Genomic DNA, 21710 nt, shown 5'->3' with positions numbered 1-21710 from the left:
AGTGATTGGTCCAAACAGTTTAGTTTCGTGCCCGAACAGTTGAGACAGGAGCGGAGACAAGATGGATTCTCATGTATGTGAACGCATATATACCACGAGAATTTAGCTTGCAGGCAAAGTTGGATTATATGTAAAAAAACTGAAAACCATATACGATTTTCCCTGCATTTTGTATTTATTTACCACTTTGTCGGTCTATCACCTAAAATCCCAATAACGTAAAGACAAGTTTATGGACTTAAAAGTGAAAAGGTTCAAAGGGCATGACTTTTATAAGGCACCTATCTGAATGAATTTTGTGGATATTTGAAATATATCAGAAACTCTTTGTTATACTAAAGTGAATATTTTTTAATTACAGAAATTGGATAACTGCTGTTCAAGATGCCTGTGGATATTTGGGATTTCAATCACTGTTGTCTAAAATACCATTTTAACAAGCCATCATTTATAACGTTGTTAATATATTTGAATTTTTTTGTAGTCAACGAAAATGGTTTCAGGTGTATTTAGAATATTTTATTTTCACTTAAAATTTACGACTACAAACAAGATTGAGATGGCTAGTTTCCTTATTATTTCATATATCTGCATTGTACATACTTTTAAGGAAAGAACATACTGTGCCATTGTTTGTCCCAGAAACACTATAATTTGAGATAAAAGAATTTTTACTTTGGACAGAGTGAACCATATCCAAGATAGCTGAAATTTTCATTTTGAATAGTAGTGATAAAAGTCTATCTATCTAACTTAGTTAAATCTTATTATACGATATATTTGCCAGCCACTTTTATTAAGATGCTCACTTTTTGGCCTTAAAAAAAAAAAAAAAAAAAAACAGGAAGAGAAACCTGATTTTGCAATTGCAATCCATACATGTAATCAGTCTATTACAAAACAAAAACCCAAAAAACCTGTCCATCACTGTTCTCTGCGTGAAAGATTGTGCAAAAGAGTTTGTGACATTTGTGAAACAATGAACATATGAATAAAAACAGTCAACGGGAGGAAAATGTATTAGTTTATTATAAACAAATAATTAATACTGTGGAAATGTTGGATCAATCTTTGCTGCCCAGGCCATAAGTCCTCCGCAGACGTCCTTCACCGTGATGCTGTCCAGTTCTGATCCGCTCATCTTTTCCAAAACCTGCACTGCCTTCTGAGAGTCATTACCCAGCTTGCAGATGACATAAACTAGAAGAAACCACAAAGTAAAATCAATGAGCTGGCAACTTCAGCTGAGGTCCATCATGTTATTAAGCCGTATTTCCTGGGTTTGATATGCTGCACAAAAGAGTTTCAGTCGACTAAAATTTGTAAAAAAGATGTGAAAGGATCTATAAGCCTAACATAAACACCAGAAAGCTATATTTATCTCACTTATTAAGAAACCCCCAAAAATAACATTTTGAATAATAATTTCGCTAAACCAGAGCAGCAACTCCGGCTGACTATACTTGTTTTGGAAATGGTCACCTAGCAACTCTGTTACAAGCCGACCGAACTAAGCCTCGGTTCCTACAGCATGAGACCACAGCGGGTCATGAATATGAGAAAGTGGCTCGTCGAGCCTGTTTGTTTCTAACCACAGACGCAGATCATAAGCGGTCCTGTACCTGGCGGCTGGCGGTCACCTGCCATCTGCTGCTTCAGTTGGATGATTCTTTGCTGGAGTAACTGGATATCTTCACTCCTCCTCTGCTCTAAACTGGAGAGGGGGATATCTGGTAGCAATTAAGGAGAGGAATTATAAAGAAACATTTTTATAATGCTGTGTTTCCATTGCCAAAACAAAAAGGATACTGAGAGAGAAGGGCAGGTGGCATATATCCACTTCCACAAGAGGGCGGACATCAAGTAAGATATGAAGTCCCGAGTTATCCACTATCGATTTATATTCCTGCAATCATAGTCAAACGTTTAGTAAGGCACCTGTAGGAACATCTTTATAAATTTGAATATTTTTCAAACAGCAATTTTTATAAGAAAGGGAAACTTCATGTGACTTGAAGGAGATTCCTCACAGATTCATATATTCCAAGCACTTATTATTATTCATTTTGATGATTATGACTTACAGCTATTAAAAACCCATATTTCAGTGTCCTAGCTTCTGGGGGGGGGGGGGGGGGAGAGTGCCTTTTCTGAGTCGAGGAGGATGCCCTGCCCCTAGTGGAGGAGTTAAAGTATCACGGGTTTTTGTTCACGAATGAGGGAAAGATGGAACGGGAGATCGACAGGCGGATTGGTGCTGCATCTGCAGTGACGCGGGCGCTGTACTGGTCTGTTGTGGTGAAGAGAGAGCTGAGCCAAAAGGTAAAGCTCTCGATTTACCGGTCAATCTACGTTCCTACCGTCATCTATGGTCATGAGACCTGGGTCGAGACCGAAAGAACAAGATCGTGGATAGAAGCGGCTGAAATGAGTTTTCTCCGTAGTGTGTCTGGGCTCTCCCTTAGAGATAGGGTGAGTAGAGCCGCTGCTTCTTCACGTCGAGAGGTGCCAGTTGAGGTGGCTCCGGCATCTGGTTAGGACGCCTCCTGGATGCCTCCCTGGTGAGGTGTTCCGGGCACGTCCCACCGGGAGGAGACCCAGAACACGCTGGAGGGACTATGTTTCTCGGCTGGCCAGGGAACACTTTGGGGTTCCCCCAGAGGAGATGGCCCAAGTGGCCGGGGAGAGGGACGTCTGGGCCTCCCTACTGAAGCTGCTACCCCCGCAACCCGACCCCTGATAAGCGGAAGAAGATGGATGGATGGATGGATGGATGGATGGATGGATGGATGGATGGATGGATGGATGGATGGATGGATGGATGGATGGATGGATGGATGGATGGATGGATGTTTCAGTGTCAGACGAGACTAAACTTGAACTTTTCAGCCACCAAAGAAACACTACGTCTGGCACAAACTCAACGCATCCCATCAACCCAAGAACACCATCAGCACACTGAAACATGGTGGCGGTAGCTTCACACTGTGGGGATGTTTTTCAGCAGCAGGGACTGGGAAACTGGTCCAAGTCAAGGGAAAGGTGGATGGCGCCAAGAACAGGGCTATTTCAAAACCTGAATCAGTTTGTTTTTGATCAGAAACATGGCCAGAAATTCACCTTCTGGCAGGACAATGACCCGGGTATATAGCTAAAGCAACACTCAAGTGGTGAAAGGGGAATAGGAGAATATTTGCCTGAGTGTACAACATTCAATACTGCCTACTATTTTGATCATCACCTGTCAGGTTTATGTAGTAAAATGACTAAGATTCTTCAATTTTAACAGACACCAACTATATTATGTGACAGTTTGTATTCTGGACATTTTAAATATTCACCCTCTTTAGTTTGACAGATTATAATAGCGTTCTATTTGCTATCATGCTCTACACACCATACACAGCACCTAAATCCACAGGCTGTTTGGAGACCAGCATTTATAGACTAAAAACTCCAAGATCATCTGCATACATGTGATTCGCTAAAATATGTTCAAATACATCCAGGGTAACATGTTTTCGGTCTCATCGATACATAAGTTAAAAAGAAAAAGTGACAGCATTCACCCCTGCCTAACACCAATGCTGAGACCAAAAAAACTCCCATTTTATCTGCATAGTCTGGTTAGGATAATTCCTGACTGAATTAAAAGGCATTTTAATAATGTTTTATTTATTCAGATGCATCCTAACACTAACAGCTCCTTTAATAGAACAGAGAGGTGGCTCTTAAATTTGTAAGTAAAATATGTTGATATGCATCTTAAGTTAAAGAGGGGAACCAAAATTACTCGGCAAATGTTGAAAACTTGCCTGGATTTGCAATTCTGAAGTAAAATGAACACTTCAACAGCTTTGGTTTAAATCACAGGAAGCAAAACTGTTTCTAAATGGAGTCCCTTGCATAATTAGTGCTGAACTCCGATCAATCATGATCCCCATCTCTGCGCTTAATGACTCAGCGGGTTTCAAAGCACCAATTCTGCTGAAATATAAACAGATGCAATCCGCTACCACAGCTCCAAGTGCCAAGGAGAAAATGTTGTTCTTTCCCTTAGAAAATCTACACGCACATTTTTACCCATTTCCCATTTGAGGCTGGGTCAGAGCTGAGATGTAATCTTCTTATGAACGCACATAAAAACTGAGAAAATTGTGAGCAATCATAGAATAAACCGTGCTAAATACAGGGAGTCACGCAATGACCCAACTGTTCTGAAGTATGGGCAATTCTTTACCTGCACTGTGATCCTCTGATCTTTGGACAGGAGGTTCAGCTTTCGACACTGAAAAAAACAAACAAGAGATTAAGCATTCAATTCTAGGGGTGACAATATAGAGAAAACAGAAATTGCACATTTTTCAAAGTTTTCATTTCGAAAATCTATTGTTTTCCAGATTCTAATTTCTCAACTTTCCAAGCAATTTTAGAATCTTTTGGGGCAGAGCTTTATAACCCGTATTTTCTCCACAATCATGAAAAAACACAATGCTAAACTTCTGAAGAAGTGTAATAAAGAGACATTTAGGTGCTTTTTTGGCATCTGGACCAACTAAATGGGTTCCTTTTCAAAATCCAAAAGCATGGACATGTGCAATCCGGACTGGATTATTCTACAATAAATGCAGGTTCTTTTAAAGCACAGTTCTGACTTTTTTGTCGCTTCTACGTATGGTGTCTAAAGACTGCCCAGTTTAAGAACAACAGATGAGATAAAACCCTGACCTGAGAGAACAAATAAGTAGTGAAATGGCACATTTTTAAACGTTTGAATGGAAACAAATCAAAGATTGGGGAACAATCTCAATAGTAATCAATTAAAATGTCTATAATTCACAGAAATTCTGATTTTAGGGGTCATAGATTATAATTTTTGAAACTTTTCCTTTCAATTCAGTTCATGGCATGTATCGCAGGTCATTTGTATTTATTTCCAAATCCAGAATAAAACAAAAAAATGAGGGGGAAAAATGTCCAGTTGACAGTTTCCTAACAGTAATGATGTTATGTTTTCAAAGCTAAATGTAACAATTATTATTGTGATTTATCCGGTGAGGAGGAGTAAGCCAAGATAATTCTCTGCATTTGCCTGGTGGACTAGTACACTGATACCCTATGGAGGGATTTAAAAGCACTTTATGTCAAGCCAAGTCCCCCTGTTATTCACCACAGCTTTGAATGACTCTTGTAATTGTGAACTATCATTTGAAAAACTAAACTTCTGGAAGCATTTAGATAAAAACATTTTAATCTCTGCTATAATTCTGACTACCATTGTTACTCTGATGAACATCAACTTAACCAACCCTGTCCAAATAAGTCACCAGAATAATTAGAAAGCCATAGTAATGTGTGAGTCTCACTTTTTTCCACATAGTTTGTGTTTGAGAGCTTAACCACATTATACAAGACATTACGAGGACACCATCTGTCACAGTCAGAGTGTATAAGGCCATCTGCAGTTAGTTTCCAAAAACATGTTGTTTGACCCTAAAAAGTTCCTTAAAGCTATTTCTACACATGTGGAAGACGGAAGGGAAGCTAAAATACTGACATACTATCATACAGCAGCTTCCATTGGCTGAGAATACAGCTGAGGCTAGTCATCATGGCTAAACATACAGAAACAAATATTGATCTCCAGTTACAAGTGGATGTTTTGAACAGACAGGGGACACAAAAAAGTAAAAATTGATCCTAAAAATAGCATTTTGTTAATAGTTATGCTTGCAAACAAGACTTTGTGGCACTTTGGGAGGTTTGGACAAATGGTGCTTCCAACAGTGAGATCGCTTACACTTATGTTTACGGGATAGAGGATCTTTGTAGCAAATGTGCCTGCTACATCCTTTTGTGGTCTCTCCAATAAACAAAAACACATCCAAATTTTTCATTTCCATAAAAGAATTTACAATTTTGTCAAATAAACAAACAAAAAACAACATATTTCCTGTTTGCAGCAGAAAGAAACAGAGATAAGGACAGTACTTATCATCCATTTTTGAAAGTGTTTAGATTTTGAGAGTGCAGCTCAAAAGACTCATCTTGCATATAAATGTGCATTTATTCATTCATTTATTTGCTTTAAAAAACACTATGGAAATGAATCAATTGGAATTTACTTATATTCATATTTTTAAGCTTTTGAAGTTTTCTGGATCTTTAGTATGATAATAAATGTATAAAGGAGTATGTAATATTTAAAAACTCAAACATTTATGCAGAGGCAATTTTATTTATTTTGCACTGATCGGGACTTGGAAAAATGACAGAATCATATTCCACACTGTGTAGAACCGGTGATAAGCTCCTTTAATGACCAACCTTATCTGTGGCAGCAGACCCACAGAAAGCCTCGTAGTCAACCAGCTGCGTCACACTGGGGCTTTCTCCACACACCGCACAGTCGGCCTGCTTGGGCCGCAGCCTGATGGACCTGAATCTGAAATCCTGAGCGTCAAACATCAGCAGCTGCTGACCGCAGGAAGCTGGCACGCCCAGTCAAGGGAAAGGTTACTTTTTGAAGAAAAAAAAAAGATTCAGAGAACTGACTAACGCGTCTCCCACTGGTGCAGTAAGAGCATGGCAACATTCAGGGAGTATTGGTGGGAAACCAGTGCAACACTTCCCGAAATGACGCATCGCGGCCAGGTGTCAGCATGCGGCTGACAATGCAACACAAAGGGGCAGGATAAAGCAAGCCTTTTCTCTGCTGCGAGTCGGGATAAATCCCAGCAGTTTCGCAAGACAATGGCAAATGAACAGAGAGCAGAGCCCAGAAAGTGTAGACAAAATATTTCTGTTTTTGTTTGCTTATCAGACAAGCACAATGCATTATTACAATGGAATCTTTCTCAGCATTTTATTGTTGGCATATCCCAATGACAAGGCAAAAAAAACACACTTGAAAACAAAGAAACAAAATGGCAAAGGAGGGTTTTGCATGCGAAGGGGGACAAAAGAATGGAAAAATAAAGGATACAACCTTGCCCAGAGGCAATTTTGAGAACCTCTAAAGCTTGGAAGCAGCCCATTATACCTGGAACTGGAATAAAAAAAGGGTAAATTTAGCACAAGAAATTGCTATCTGCATTGAAAAAGGATAATGGCTTCAGATAAAAGTGGGAAAGAAAGTGAGGAAAAGAAAAAAAAACTCACCCACTCCTAACACCCCTCCATCAGAACAGTTGGTTACAGTCTCTGCGGGTGGAGGAAGTGGGTATAAACATCTGTAGCAGGGGCCTCCGCGGTAGTTATACACAGTCAACTACACACACACACACACACACACACACACATTATGCAGTAAGTCTCATGGAGATGAGGGTAGTGATGGAGAACGACGACAGTTGCACAGCCTACCTGCCCCTCCATTCGCAAAGCACTCGCCGACACCAAAGGTTTTCCGCTGAGCACGCAGGCGTCATTCACCAGATAACGGGTGGGAACATTGTCGGAACAGTCAGCCACTATTTCATATATGAGGTCGGGGGAGTCAAGGTGTCATCAAAAATCCCTTAATATTTATGAGTATAAAAAATATTTACAGATTCCTGATTAACTTCTTGTACAACACAACTCATCATGAACGTGATTTGCAGATAAGTATCAAATTTATCATCCGAGGTTTACATTCAGCCATCACGGGCATGTGTGCAATAAATAAAGGGTTTTCATGATTGCCTATAAAAAAATAAAAAAGACCCAGCAGCTGGACTTAACAAGGCAAAAAGATTAGAGCCTAAAATTGATTAATTACTGCACAAATTATGTTATAGTTGGCAACAAGCTCTTTAACCTTAACTGTTGCAGTGTGTAGCTTCTCAGAAGACATGCTTGTTAAAGAAAAGAGAGGGTTCCAGGATGAGGCGGACGGACGTTCCAGGGTGATGGACGAGTAATGGTAAGAAGAGAAGAGCATGAAGTGATGCACCCATCAAGCCTAGTGACTAATATTCAAGACCGATGGGGGCAGAGCTATGGAGTGATGTAGATAATCAGATCTGGCTTCAGCAACATCATATTTCTCCATGATCTTCAAAAGAGCTTGGCAAAAAAACGTATGCAACACTGAATGTAAATATGTTGGAACATTGTAAAAACACTTTGAAAAGATGCTAAGGCGGATGTCGGATGTACTCTAAGCCAAGGGTTCCCAAAGTGGGGGTCAGGACCCCCCAGGGGGGTCACGAGATGATCCAAATGACGATGCAAAATTTCTGACTTTACAATGTCAGCGATATACTTGTTTTTATATAAAGACGTTTTCTCGAAAATCTAAAACTTTTCGACATCAGAAAATATCAAAGTTTTTGTTTTGCAAACATGTGAAATTCATCTCAAAATTCCAGATTTTTTTTTTTGGTGGAAATTTATTCTACCGTGGCTAATAATTTTTTTCTTTTTTTTATCTACAATAGCCATCATACAAATTTTCTTCTCTTTTGGAAATTACGAGAATATTAACAATTTGATGCTTATTTGCTAAAAAGATTTAGTATTTCCTTATTTGTGAAATCAATACCAAAGTATAACTCTACAAGATGCTCACCATTCTTCGTTTTAAGACGGGGGGAATTACTACTTTATCCTCGCAATTTTAGGACTTTAGTCCAGTAATTTCCAGAAAGAAAATAGCCGAAAGCCACCCTGCCAAAAGGGGGTAGCTGGTCTCTAGCACTGTTAGTTTGAGGTTTACAGGCTGAGAAGTTTGGGAACCCCTGCTTAAAGCTAATGGTGGTCCAATGACATATTCAAGTGTGTAACATTTTTGGACTTACAGAACACAAACACTAATTGTGTTTTAAAAACGAATCAATTAATGCACATTTTCTCTGACTCACTGATAGATTTCTTGGCTCAAACAAGGCTTTTAGGCTCAGTCCACAAATTTTAAGACGGTCAGAAGTCAGGGTGAGGGGAAGATGAGCTGAGCACCAAACTGTGAAATGATCTCAGTCAAGCTGTTGATGTAAAGTCTTTCTTACTGGATAGTTCATCCTCTTTGTGTTATATACCAGTAATAAAGGCTGCAAAACAGGCCCACAGCATGGTGCTGCCACCACCATGCTTGACAAGTCTGAGTGGCTCACTGAGAATCTTTCTCATCACTGTGACCAACATCTGAATCTTTGCCGTGTCTAACCACAAAACATTTACGCAAAAGGCTTTCAAATTGTGCATGCAGGCAGCTGAAGCTGCTGAATTTGGTTGAAAAGCTCTCATTTCATTTCAATGTTAACTTTACACAGTGATCCTGGTGTTCCTGCAGCCTTGGTTGCTTCTAAACCATCGAGCTTTCTTTCGTCTAAGGGAGACGGTTTGCAGCACTCGTCTGTGTCTAAAACCTGGACACAGAGGAGTGTTCTTCCAGGACTGCTCTGTATTTCGCTCCACACATCTCCCCCATCAACTCTGACCAGCCTCTAGTCCCTGATTAAGATGAGCTTCCCTACAGCAGCTTGTTTTAGGCGTCTCCTTGCTGCCAGACTTAAATGGATGGATGATTAGGGGGCTTCTGCAGGCACTTCATGGCATACAGAGGAGGTCATGCAATCATTTGAATCAGGTGAGCTGAAGTCTGTCTCCAGCAGGCATTGGGCGAGATGTGGGTTACACCCTGAATAAGTCAAAAGTTCGTCAGGGCCAACACAGAGGCCCTGGTGGACCAACCATGCACGTACACATTCATACCTGAGAGCATTTAAACAAACAGACGTGATTAAGTACCCAGAGAAGAACCCACGCTTGCTGCAAGTGGAGAACATGCCAACTCCATGTAGAGAGACCTGGGGTTTGAATCAAGAATCTTCTTGCTGCATCGCAGTAGCGCTACCAGTAGCCCCAAGTTGGACCCGGTATGCAGAAAATCCAACATAAATTGAACATTGTGCATCCCAGTTCATGTTTGACAAAACACATCGCAGCGTGTTGTATAATCATTTCAGCCTGGAGAAAGAACGGCTTGGATAAATCATTAAAAGCCCCAAATTATTATGACATTCGTGACAGGAACTGCAAGTAGGATTTATACGGACGGTGCTTTGGTTGTTGGCAGATAACAGATGTAGCCTTAGGATACTGTTGAATGAGCTGCAAGGCGTTCTCTGGGGAGAGCTGGAGATGGTAGGGAATACACTCCACGGAAGAATTTAGCCTGCAGAGAAACATTCAGACTAAGTACTTTAAGGTTCACATCTTCTGTACAAAAATCAGAAATTAATTTTAAGCGACATATGCATCCCTCATCTTTCTTAAAGTTCAACAAGAAAAGCAATTCTGGAAGTTTGGTTTAAACTAAATTAACAAAGCCCCAGAGTACCACAAAGTAGACAAGAAGTCAACAAATATGCTCCTGCTCCTTCATTTATTAAAATAAAATAGGAAATACACTTTGAAGTAACACCATTACCCTTAAAATAATCAGATTACGGTATATACTTTAGGTAATCATGTGTAAATACAGATGTAGTTTTAATTCTTGCACGGGTCGCGGTCTGGTTAGAGTACTGTCGCCCTCATGTGGCTGACGTTATATGACATGTGTACGGCCCACAATAGGCGCACTGTTGGGCTAGAAAGGCCCACAAACATGCTTCTAAAATAACGTGTTTCCAAACATGTTTGTGGACTGAGGAGAAATGCGCCGCTAGATATAACCTGCGGTGAGACTTTAAAGCGCCAGCATACACTGCGCTGCAACCGAAAGGATAAAAAAATGGCCCAAAAAAACACACTAATTACTACGGCTGCTGCACATTTACTAGCAATAACACATGAAAACAGACATAACAAGTAAAACCATGATAAAACTGACATTACGTTCTTTAAGGCCTTACCTTTTAACTGCCCTAGCGGCAGACAAAGCCTTAGCCTGGCCCCGGGTCTCTTCCCCATGAAGAACCTGCCTGTGGAGGTTGCTGAGCTCCACTTCATCATAGTCCAGCAGGCCAAGACGCCCTGAGACGGGACAGTTTATCGTTACTGTCTATGTAACCCTAGATAGACAGCAAATCCTATCCTACAGCAAAACGTCAATAATAATTAAAAGTTTAAATAAAAAGTTTAGAATGTTATATAATCTGGCTTTAAGATAAGATAAGACAAGATAGTAGCAGAGTAGGGAAGGTGCATTCAGTTATATACAGTGAATCTTCATATAAACAATGGATCAAAAAGAATACCAAAAAATACAAAAAAAAGAAATAGGAATGGGCATATGATGTCTTATTTACATTCATAGTGGTCTATATATATATATATATATATATATATATATATATATATATATATATATATATATATATATAAACATATATATATACTTATATATATACATATATCTATACTCCTACATACATACATACATACATACATACATACATACATACATACATACATACATACATACATACATACATACATACATACATACATTTGTACTGACATATGTTCAGGTGTTGATGGCAGCAGATGTCACTACATCAAGATTATTGCACGGGTTGTAGTACAGTGTATTAATTAGATTATTGCACATTAGTTATTGCACATTACTTATTACAGTTATGGTCACAATAACTAATCTATAACTAATAATTAATCTTATTGTTGACCCAATAATAGCCATCTGCATTGATCTACCTACCGATGCCTGCTGCTGCTAGATACTGGGCGAGTGGGCAACCAAGACCTCCGCAGCCCACGATCAGCACCGATGTCTTGGATAAGCTCAGCTGACCTGCAACGAATACGGAACCGCTCAGTTCGATTAACGTCGTCACAAACTTCACCTGTCGGAAACCGCCGTGTCTGTCCGAGCGCGTACCTTTTACACCGAGCTCAGGCAAGAGGAGCTGTCTGCTGTACCGCATGATCTCCTCGTTGCTGAGCGCTGGTTTGGCTGATAGGGGACTGAGCGGTGTCACTTTGTCCTGGAGCTCCAGCACTGAGGCGTGGCTCTGTTAGCACACAAGTAGTTATAAAACAGGACTCACTGTCATCTTCTGTAATAGAAAAGCCTTCATATCCATCTTAAGGTAATGTACCCATTTTTATGAATGTATTTCACTACAAGCATTGGGGGGAAGGAATATTAGTCCTGGACCACCACTGTAGATTTGTTCCTTTCTAATAAGTCATTAAAGGAACCAATATTTTTAAACAGTAGAAAAATATCCATTAGTCATGTATTTTATTTATTTATTTTTAAAAAGAGTGCATTTATACCTTCCCCCACCCACAGATTTATGACTACAGCTGAATAACGCAATCGGATATTTGCCAATTCTGATTCAGATGTTAATATTTACAGTGGTGACGTGCAGTTTTTGACTCTCTCTCTCTAATATATATATATATATATATATATATATATATATATATATATATATATATATATATATATATATATATATATATATATATAATTTCTGGGACTTTTTATTTCCCTCTGAGATAAATATGTATTTTTGAATTGGATTTTAATATGATTATTAACAGTGATATTAATAATGCAGTGCTCTCTGGTGCATGTCAACTTTTTTTCCAAAACGTTTTCCTTCCACTCAATTTTCCATGAATATGGCTGGACAGAGCTCTCTAAGGAACCAGTTTCTTTAGCCATGGCATTTTCTGTTAATAACTGCCTGCAGAACAACTGTAACATCAGCAGTATTCCCTAAAGTATTAAGGGCCACAACAAAACTATTCTATAGCCATTTTCACCGGACAAAAACAATAACCGTCAAATTTTACAGAATTAGAGTATTAGGGTAATCACTCTGTGTAACAAACATAATGAATTGAATTATGGAACTAAATGAACTTTTCAATGAAATTCCAATGTACTGAGAGTCAGCTGTACGAGACATTCTGGCTCCTTGTACGCCTCCAATACTGCAACAGTAATTGTGACTTTGCATTAAGAGTAACTTCAAAGCTAGATTTTACTGAGTTCCATAGGTCAATGGACAATTTAAATCTTTGATTTGATAACATTGTGCCATCATGCCAGTGTTTAGGACACTAGCCTATTGCAATACTAATATAACAATAGCTCAATATGAATGGTTTTCAAACCATGGATAAGCCCTGTCGGTCGACTCTGGCAGCTTTTAATCTCAGAAGAAAGGTTTGTATCCTTCGCAAGGTACAAATTAAGCATAATGGCAAAATGATTTGCACCAATAGTCAAAACCTGCCATTGTTTAAGCTCATTGATTTGGTAAAAGAGTTGCAGAGTGGAATACAATACTTGAACACCCTGAATCAACTAAAGAGGATAACATCGAACAAGGCACTATAGCTGGGGGTTACTTTTCCATTTACCTCTGAAGGTGGAGCATTTCTAATTCCTAATCTGAATTGGATAAGATAATAAAATGTTATATTATGTGACAAATCTAATTTATATTAGCAGTTGCAAGCTAATAGGGGATTTTCTTTTTATTGTTATTATTATTTTGTGCCTCTAGTGGCCTTAATTTAACAGTTGTTAGACAGGAAAAAGATGAAGAGAGAAGGGGAATGACAAAGGTCTACGGGTCTCAAACTCATGTCACCATGTGGAAGACATGGTCCTGTGACCACAACAATTAAATAAATTGCATCATGCTCACTAAAGGAGACTGCATAGTACTGTGAGAGTGAAAATGCAATGTAAGCAAATGCGATAATTTGTCCTTTAGCTACATCTAAAGTCCACCACCCTCCCCCCACATTTTCCAACTGCGAGTACATTTTCACAGAAAAAAATCTTTCATTCAACATGCATCCTCCACACACTGTATAAGAAACCTGCTGTAGCTTTTAATGACTTAAAAGTTGAAAAGTCTAAGTCCTGTTGTATTTTCTAAAAACATTCTGAACGCGTGCAATAGATTATGCTGAAATCAAGATCTGGATATATGGATCATGTTAAAACTCCACAGCAGCGTTACTGGATAAAACAGTGTTACAATAAACTAACACAATAAAAAAAACTGCCCTTTGATTCATTAAATTTTACACAAAAAAAAAAAAAAAAAAAAGATCTTATATTTTTAGCAACACTTCGATACCTTTTCGAGCTGCGCCAGTTTACTCTTGAGAGCGGCGATCTCTTTTTCTTTCTCCTTAAGCTGCGCCTTCAGGCTGCACTCTTGCTGAGCCATCGCTCCTGATATTAGCGCTAATATCTGGACACAAACTAGAAATCAGCGTCGGGTGGCCTCCTGCTAAATGAACGCGCAGCCGACAGATGTTGACATACGGAGACGCACGACGCAAACTTCCGGGTTGACCACGTGAAACAGATCACGTGGTGAGTGACGTAATACTGTAACGGTTATTTTCCTTCTTTTTTTACTCAAAATATCATTATGATGATTTTTTTTCTTGTTATGTAAACCTATTCAGTGGTATGCACAGATATATATAAAAAATGCAACAAAAAATATGAGCTCCGCAAACAATTCGTTTTCTAGTGTTTGTTCTATACTTTAAACGCAACTTTTAAATATTAAAGGTGGTCATTAATAAAGGTTATTTTGGGTTGATCACGGATGCACAGGGTGCGTGTGTGTGTTCGTGTGTGTTTGTGTGTGCGCGCGCGCGCGCCACAGTGACGCGCCGCGGAGCTGGGAGCCGCAGGCCCTCCCCTCCTGCCTTTCACATGATCTGAAAGCTCCCTCTGAGATAGAAACAGGAATGTGGAAAGGAGCGACAACATCGATGGCAGAGGGAAGCCACAGACTCTCCACAATGCGTTCATTTTGCGCTGCTTTAATCGGGCTGACATTCATCCTTCACACTCATGCAGTTCATTGGACAGAGGAAAAGGTAAATCAATTAAAGAGGATTAATTCACATTTTGCTGTCTTAGGATACACGGGATGGATCAAAAAAGCTGATTTGAAGAGTGAAACCATTTTTTTTAAAAATATTCCATTTTTTATTCCATCATTTAGGCTGATTCCTTCATATTTGTTTCAGTTAGCTGAGTTCTTTGTTGTTTGAAAGCCTCTGTGCTCTATAGCAAAAGCATTTTGTGTTTATCCTATTTTGTTGTTGGCATGTTTAAAAACCAATGTAGTTTACCTGCACTTTAGGTGCTCTTTTTACCTGTCAGATTACCAAGATCAGGTGGGAGCATTTTGTAATAAAAATCCTAAATCTGATTTAATGTCGTTTCATCGTCCCTCCTCCGTCGCTTACTTGAGATCCACCTGGATATGTCTGGTGTTCATGTTCCCTATCAGTGTTAATCTCTTCTCCCCCTTAACTAGTTGCTATGGCAGCACAGTCATCCTCTTTGATCCCCCAAGTGGTCTTTGAATATATAGACCTTAAATAGACCCTGTTCTTTCCAACCCTCTCTGAGCTCAGTGGTCTCCAGCCTTATGCAGCCGCTGCAACCACGTAATTACACCTTATGTGCCGCTGCGATGCAATTACAGGACAGACGTATGAGTCAGCCATATTGCGTACAACATAAACTTCAAACAGGTTTTGCAGGTCACTGGTTATGCGGAAGAAAATATGCTCACAAGACATTTTTTTTACCAATTTCATTTGACTGATGGTTCATTTCAATAACACAATTCATTCAAGAGTCTTGAACAATGCTTGTATGAGAGGCTGTCTGTTAATGCAAGATTTGTATTAAGAAAGATGTCAAAAGGTTAGCTTGTTAAATAGCCTGTAATGGCATAATTGAACTATTTGTACTACAATCCTGTTTTATTCCACAGTCAAATTGTTTACCCATGCATGGTCCAGTCAATACCACTGAATTAAATGTGTTTTGAACAAAATAGATGCAACACTTTATTTATAGATGAATCATTTCTAAATCTAAAATAGTTAAAATCATTTGAAATAAACTTTCAAGTTCTGTTTCTATTGATTCTCTAACCTAATAAACATCTGCAAGATCGGAAGGAGGGCAGACACGTTATGCAGAGACGGCAGCTCTGGCTGTATGGTCTCAGCTGTTTACTGTCAGCTTTTCTCCTCCTGCTTCATGTGGTGGTTTGTTTCCAGGACAACCAGGGTTCTCAGGTGAACTTTGGGACCGAAGAGCCATAGGACTGACAGATCAATATGTTTAGTCTTTATTTAAAACAAAAAACAAAATTTAACAGCAGCTGTGTTAACTGCGGCGTACTCTCAGAAACAGGGAAGCATTGATTGATTGATTGATTGATTGATTGATTGATTGATTTTATCTTGTGGTTTCTGGATTTTTCCTGTACCGAATAAGACTCTGTGTATGTATGTTTAAAGCCAATAATCGTCAATATTTCTTCTCCCAGCTGTGATTTGCTCTTGAGTCTCAAGAGATGTTTTTAACGGCTCATGTAGAAAACGAAAGGTTTGACAGTGTGACACCATAGATTGACATGTCGTTTCTGTTGACAACAACTAATAACTGTTAGTATTTAATGAATAAAACCGGTGCAACGATTTTCATATTTGTCCTTCTATAGATTTTAGAGAGAGGTATATGTAAGTTGAACAGCCAAAAGATGCTTAGAAAAAAATATATATATCTAAAAAAAAAAAAAGGAAAAAAAATTATGTTTATAGGTTACTATTTACATTAAGGGTTTGAAGCTCTGGCGCCACATGTAGCTCATTAGGCCCTCTAGAGATGACCTTCATATCTTTGGCCAAAATATATATGCAACCTAGCAATTTAAATTAAGAAATTAAATAAAGAGGCTAACTATTTTAGCTGATTTTCTTTGTAGTCACCAACATTAAGAGGACGCCTCTTTTGTTGTCATTGTCCGTTTCTTTTCTGACTTCAGGCGACACTTCCATCTTTTTTTTATATATTTTTTCAGAAATGTGGAATGTTTTATTAAAGATAAAAGGTAGATGTTTGCCTTCTTGCTTAAACCTGAAAATAAATATAAACATTAAACAATTTTTGTAAAATTTGATAAGCATTTTTTTTCTTCTCATATCCACCTAGGTTTTGTGCATGTCGACAAATTTTATTTGGTAGAAAAGAAAAACGTGTTGCATTTGCAAACTTTGCCAGTTTAAATACATCTGCTGATTTCTCTCTTTGCTCACCGTAGTTGTATTTGCAATGTTGCCAAATACTCAGTTTCACTCATCCACATATTTCCTTGCTTTCCTGTATTTAAATCATGAAATCATCTCATCGTTCTGTGCTGGATGCTGCACACCACAGACGAGAATAACAACTGAACCAACATCTTCAGTTCAGTTCTGATCAAGGTCTTTTTGTTACTAAAATAAAGTACTCAATGCAATTCAATTAAATGTTATTCATATAGCCGCAATTCACAACAAACCCAGCAGATTGCATCGAATCTGAACAAGCAGCATTCACTGCTCCTGAAAGAGCGTAGAGCCACAGTGGACAGTTATCTGCATTGTCGATAGCTTTGCAGCAATCCCTCATAATGAGCATGCATCCGCTATAAAGGGTACACTATTAAAAAAATATGTTTTTATAGTGTACCCTAAGTAAGGTCAGTTAAACAAGGAAATTCTTTTTCCGATAATTACATAGATGTAAATTCCCCAAATAGTTTTTGGTTGGTCTCAAGTGTAGCTATTGCGAAACACAAGCATCAGCAGTTTTGTGGTGGTTGTGTCATTCAAAATGTTTCCCAACCCCTGTGCATCATAAGTAAATTACCCCCTGTCATAACAAGTAGCTGGCTATGTATAGCACTAATTTGCAGCTATTAATATTTACATTAGTTCATTCTGCCAACGTTTTCAGGTTATACTTTAGGATTATACGGTAACAAGTTTTCCCATAAGCTCTTTTTTTTGGCCTCCCTTAACTGAATGCCTCCTTTGACTGTGTCCTTCCCCAGTTGAGGCACACAGCGCTCCAACTGAGCGAAGATGAGATCCGTGCCGCCCTTTCTCACACCGATCTGGAGCAAATGTGGCAGAGAGACCTGAGGCCGCTGCTGGTTACACGGTACCCGAGCTCTGCTGGCAGCCAGGCAGTACAGAACGTAAGTGTATTAGGCATACATGGCGACTGCATGATGTTTTCAAGCCTTCATTTCTGTTAATTATGATGGTTTTAAGCTTACCACTAATAAGAACACAACACTTAAAACTAGGTTTTTAATACAGAAATGTGGCTTTGTGAAATTTTTTAATACCTGCTTAATGGTTGTTATTTTTAAAAGATACTTTTAATCTGACAAACAACCCTCGCCGGGAAGCATATACTAGTTTATAAAGGATGGCTGTATATACAGCATGTCCTATTCAGTAATGCATCAACACAAAGAACGCACCACAGTGGAACCTACTTTCATGCAGGTTTTTTATTTGTCTGTGTAGAGCAATAGTTGAGGTTTGGAAAAAAAAACGTATGCTTTGTATTTGTAGGAATAATCTTCTATTTTCTTTACTTTGTTGAATTCAAAACTTTGGCAAAAAATTAAAGCCAATTTATTTGATGTTTTGTAGCCCATTTGAAAAAAAAGATCATGATGGTTGGGTAACAGTCCACATGTTGGTGTACAATTGTGAGTTGAAAACATTCAATAATGGATTCAATTAAAGGAGCAATAAGTAACAATGACACCTTGTGGTTCAAATCGGAATAACAGCCTGCCACTGACAACAGTCTAATATGCCATTTGTAAATGGTCTGTTGCTGCTGTGAAACCCCGCAGATGTTTTACTTCTCAGAGCAGGTATATGATATTGTATTCTGTGTTATTTCTGGTCCGCTTTGCTTGCTGGCGTCTATGTTTGCAGGCTGTTGCTCTTTTGCCAAGATAAAATGTCAAAGCTCTGTTTTGGGAACCCTGGGAACTCTCATATAATTGGCTCAGGAACCAGGAAGTAAACAAGGCCACACTCTGAACCAAAGTGGTTCTGGACTGTACCTCTAGGTTTGAAAGGGGCCTTGCGCCTGTAATAAAGTTTTTAAAAAAACAACAATAACTTGACTAAGACATTGTTGATGGAGAGGACCGATTGTTTATAAGGAATGTTACTTCCATCCCTTGATGAGAAATGAAAATAATTTTTGGGTAATTTTGCAGTAAATTTCTTACTTATTGCTCCTTTAAATAATCTAAATGTCAATTGGGATAAATTCAATGTTTTAATTCAGGTTCAGTGACTCAAGTTTTGACAGACATTTCCTTTGTGTGTTGACAGCATATAAAAACAACCCTCAGTTCCCTTGGAGCAGGCTGGGAGGTGACCGAGGACAGTTTTCAGTCACAAACTCCCTATGGCCAGCTGCCCTTCACCAACCTGGTTGCCACCCTGAACCCGTCAGCTAAACGTCACTTGGTTCTTGCCTGTCACTACGACTCCAAGTACTACCCCCCTCAGTGGCATGGAAGGCAGTTCCAAGGTGCTACCGATTCCGCTGTCCCATGCGCCATGATGTTGGAGCTGGCACGAGCCCTGGATGAAGAACTGAAAAGTCAGAAGGTAACAGACCAGGATTCAGTTCTTAGAATCTCTAGCAGGTTTGTTTAAAAATCTTTATTTTGCATTAGTGTAGTTTTGAGTTGTATTGGATCCACTGGTGTGTGTTTCATTTGGTGAATGACCCGCAAGGAATTCAATGAGACAATTGAGGTGAAATAAAAAAAAGAAAAGATCCCAGAAAATGAATCAGATTAGGTCATTTGAGAGAAATGAAGACAACAAACTTGGCAAAATGAGGAGCTAAAGCACAATTATGTCCCGAGGTGGGTAGTAACTAGTTGCATTCACTCAGTTACAATTACTTGAGTAACTTTTTGAACAAAATGTACTCTGAGTAATTTTACTTCACTGTAATTTTAGTTTTACTAAATCATATTATGACTCAAGTATCACTAGTCTTACTGTAGTAAAAAATTCTGGCTACTCTGCTTACTCTCAGTAACTTCATGAATAAAGAACATTCTTGTTTTAACCAAAAATGCACCAGAGAGACAAAAACCTAGAGTTTATGTTAAAGTGAGAATTCTTATTTGTACACAAGCATTGTTATTTTCTATCTGCTGAGCTCATATTATTGTCATTGAAGGTACTTTGCACTGTTCTAATATACTATATATAAATTTCAAGTTTAATGCTGAAAAAAATTGTTTAGAAAAGTGTCTTTTGTCTTTAAAATACCAGAATTTGCACATAAGCTTATATTTTTGTCTGTCTGATAACATAATTTTTACTTGCTTACTCTTTCTTGAGTATTTTCTTGGCTGGCAACTTTTTACTTATACCTGAGTAAATTTATGTTGAAGTAGTACAACTCTTAATTGAGTACAATTATTGGCTACTCTACACACCTATGATTATGTCCAAATTAAATGCGACATTCTTGTTATTTTAGCTGCTTCTCAAAATAAAGAACAGGCATGTCGAGCGCAGGCAGGCCTTCTGTCTGCTTTAGATGCCTCCCTGCTCCAACAGATCTGATTGAAATGAATGATTTACCTTCTCAGTCTGTGATCAAGGCCTACAGAGGCCTACTAATTAAGTACTCATTAGATTGAGCTGTGCTGCACCAGGATAACGGCCAAAGCGTGTCCAGTGTCTTACATGCCTTGATCACTGACATTGGACACAACTGAATTAGATGAGGCCAGTTTGTCAGATTAAAAGTACTTTTTGTTTCATCCAGTACTTTTTTACAGCCTTTAAGCAGGTATAAAACATACTTTTCATGAAAGTGAAAAAATCATCAGACTTGAAAACATAAGGCTGTGTGTAATTAATCTATATGATGTGTTTCACTTAGTGAGTTGAGTTGCTGAAATAAAATGACTTATATTTTTATGAACTACTTTATGAAATACGTACTTTAGTGCATATGACTAAACAACCGTAAACAACTTTGAAGAAAGTGAAGAATATTAACTCTCATAGAGATGTTTTACGAATCACAGCTATTTCATATAAATTAATATTCAATATCAACCCCTCCCTGTCCCCTCCCTCCCGATCTTGGATAGTGAGATGATGATGATGGATGGATGGATGGATGGATGGATGGATGGATGGATGGATGGATGGATGGATGGATGAATGAATGGATGGATGGATGGATGGATGGATGGATGGATTGATGGATTGATGGATGATGGATGGATGGATGGATGGATGGATGGATGGATAATAATAAACATGATTTAAAAACAGTGTACTGCTCAAACATAAATTTCACCATTCGATATGCTTTATCAGATTATACCATAAACTAATTCACATATGAAGTCCCTTACCGATTTGGATGGATGATGGAAGGATGGTCTTGATGATTTTCAACATAAAAAAAATCCAAAAAAGATCAGACATACCCTTGCCACTAAGGTTAAAGCAGACCATGTTTTAATTCAAAATAACACTCATGCACAATTGTGTTCTCTGCTAACAGTCATGATTGGAAGTTGGGCGGGTTTGAGCCACATTTAACAGACCAAAGCTGCTTTACTGCATACAGATTTTCGACTGTCGGGTGGCAGCAGCACTGCTCACGGCGAGGGAGGTCAACTACAAGGCCCGAGCTGTCTGTCAGAAAGACCACTGTGGCAGTTCTCATGCACTGAATACAAATACCTCAACTGCAATGCAGTGAACTCATAATCCACGCCATAGACACTAAAAGATGTAATAATTCTTGTATTTTGTATAATGCAGGGGGATTTCTAAAAGTAGTTCCAATGCCAGTTTGCAATGTGAGACAAAATTTGAGACCATGTTTTTTTTTT

The 21710-nt window shown here is 38.6% G+C and overlaps 2 protein-coding genes across 2 annotated transcripts in view; one reads left to right on the top strand and one right to left on the bottom strand.

The window, feature by feature from the left end:
- Positions 1–1010: 1010 nt before the first annotated feature.
- mocs3 (molybdenum cofactor synthesis 3) lies at positions 1011–14285 on the bottom strand. The gene is made up of 13 exons (XM_012862124.3): positions 14061–14285; positions 11828–11960; positions 11648–11740; positions 10842–10962; positions 10085–10159; positions 7366–7483; positions 7162–7270; positions 6986–7048; positions 6328–6491; positions 4241–4288; positions 1810–1906; positions 1623–1730; positions 1011–1200 (listed from the first exon to the last, which is right to left on the bottom strand). Exons 1-13 carry the CDS (start codon positions 14151–14153, stop codon positions 1043–1045), a joined length of 1380 nt encoding a protein of 459 aa, XP_012717578.2. The 5' UTR covers positions 14154–14285; the 3' UTR covers positions 1011–1042.
- Positions 14286–14632: 347 nt separating this feature from the next.
- Positions 14633–21710, top strand: part of LOC105925986 (glutaminyl-peptide cyclotransferase) — a 13543-nt gene continuing 6465 nt past the window's right edge. The window contains exons 1-3 of the mRNA XM_012862122.3: positions 14633–14820; positions 17844–17990; positions 19159–19440. Coding sequence (XP_012717576.2) covers positions 14689–14820; positions 17844–17990; positions 19159–19440 — 561 coding nt within the window. The 5' untranslated portion in view covers positions 14633–14688. The remainder of the gene's footprint in view (positions 14821–17843; positions 17991–19158; positions 19441–21710) is intronic.

The sequence above is a fragment of the Fundulus heteroclitus genome, chromosome 19 (assembly GCF_011125445.2).
Source record: "Fundulus heteroclitus isolate FHET01 chromosome 19, MU-UCD_Fhet_4.1, whole genome shotgun sequence".
Classification (NCBI taxonomy): domain Eukaryota; kingdom Metazoa; phylum Chordata; class Actinopteri; order Cyprinodontiformes; family Fundulidae; genus Fundulus; species Fundulus heteroclitus.
This window is presented reverse-complemented; position numbering and strand designations above follow the sequence as displayed.

Bases quoted from the DNA above. Each gene is read 5' to 3' on its own strand.
- mocs3 (XM_012862124.3), bottom strand. From the start codon at position 14,153: ATGGCTCAGCAAGAGTGCAGCCTGAAGGCGCAGCTTAAGGAGAAAGAA. The intron at 10,160-10,841 runs GTAAGGCCTTAA...GTTTCTCTGCAG, and splicing joins GCCGCTAGGGCAGTTAAAAG to GCTAAATTCTTCCGTGGAGT. The intron at 7,271-7,365 runs GTAGGCTGTGCA...GTGTGTGTGTAG, and splicing joins CTTTGCGAATGGAGGGGCAG to TTGACTGTGTATAACTACCG.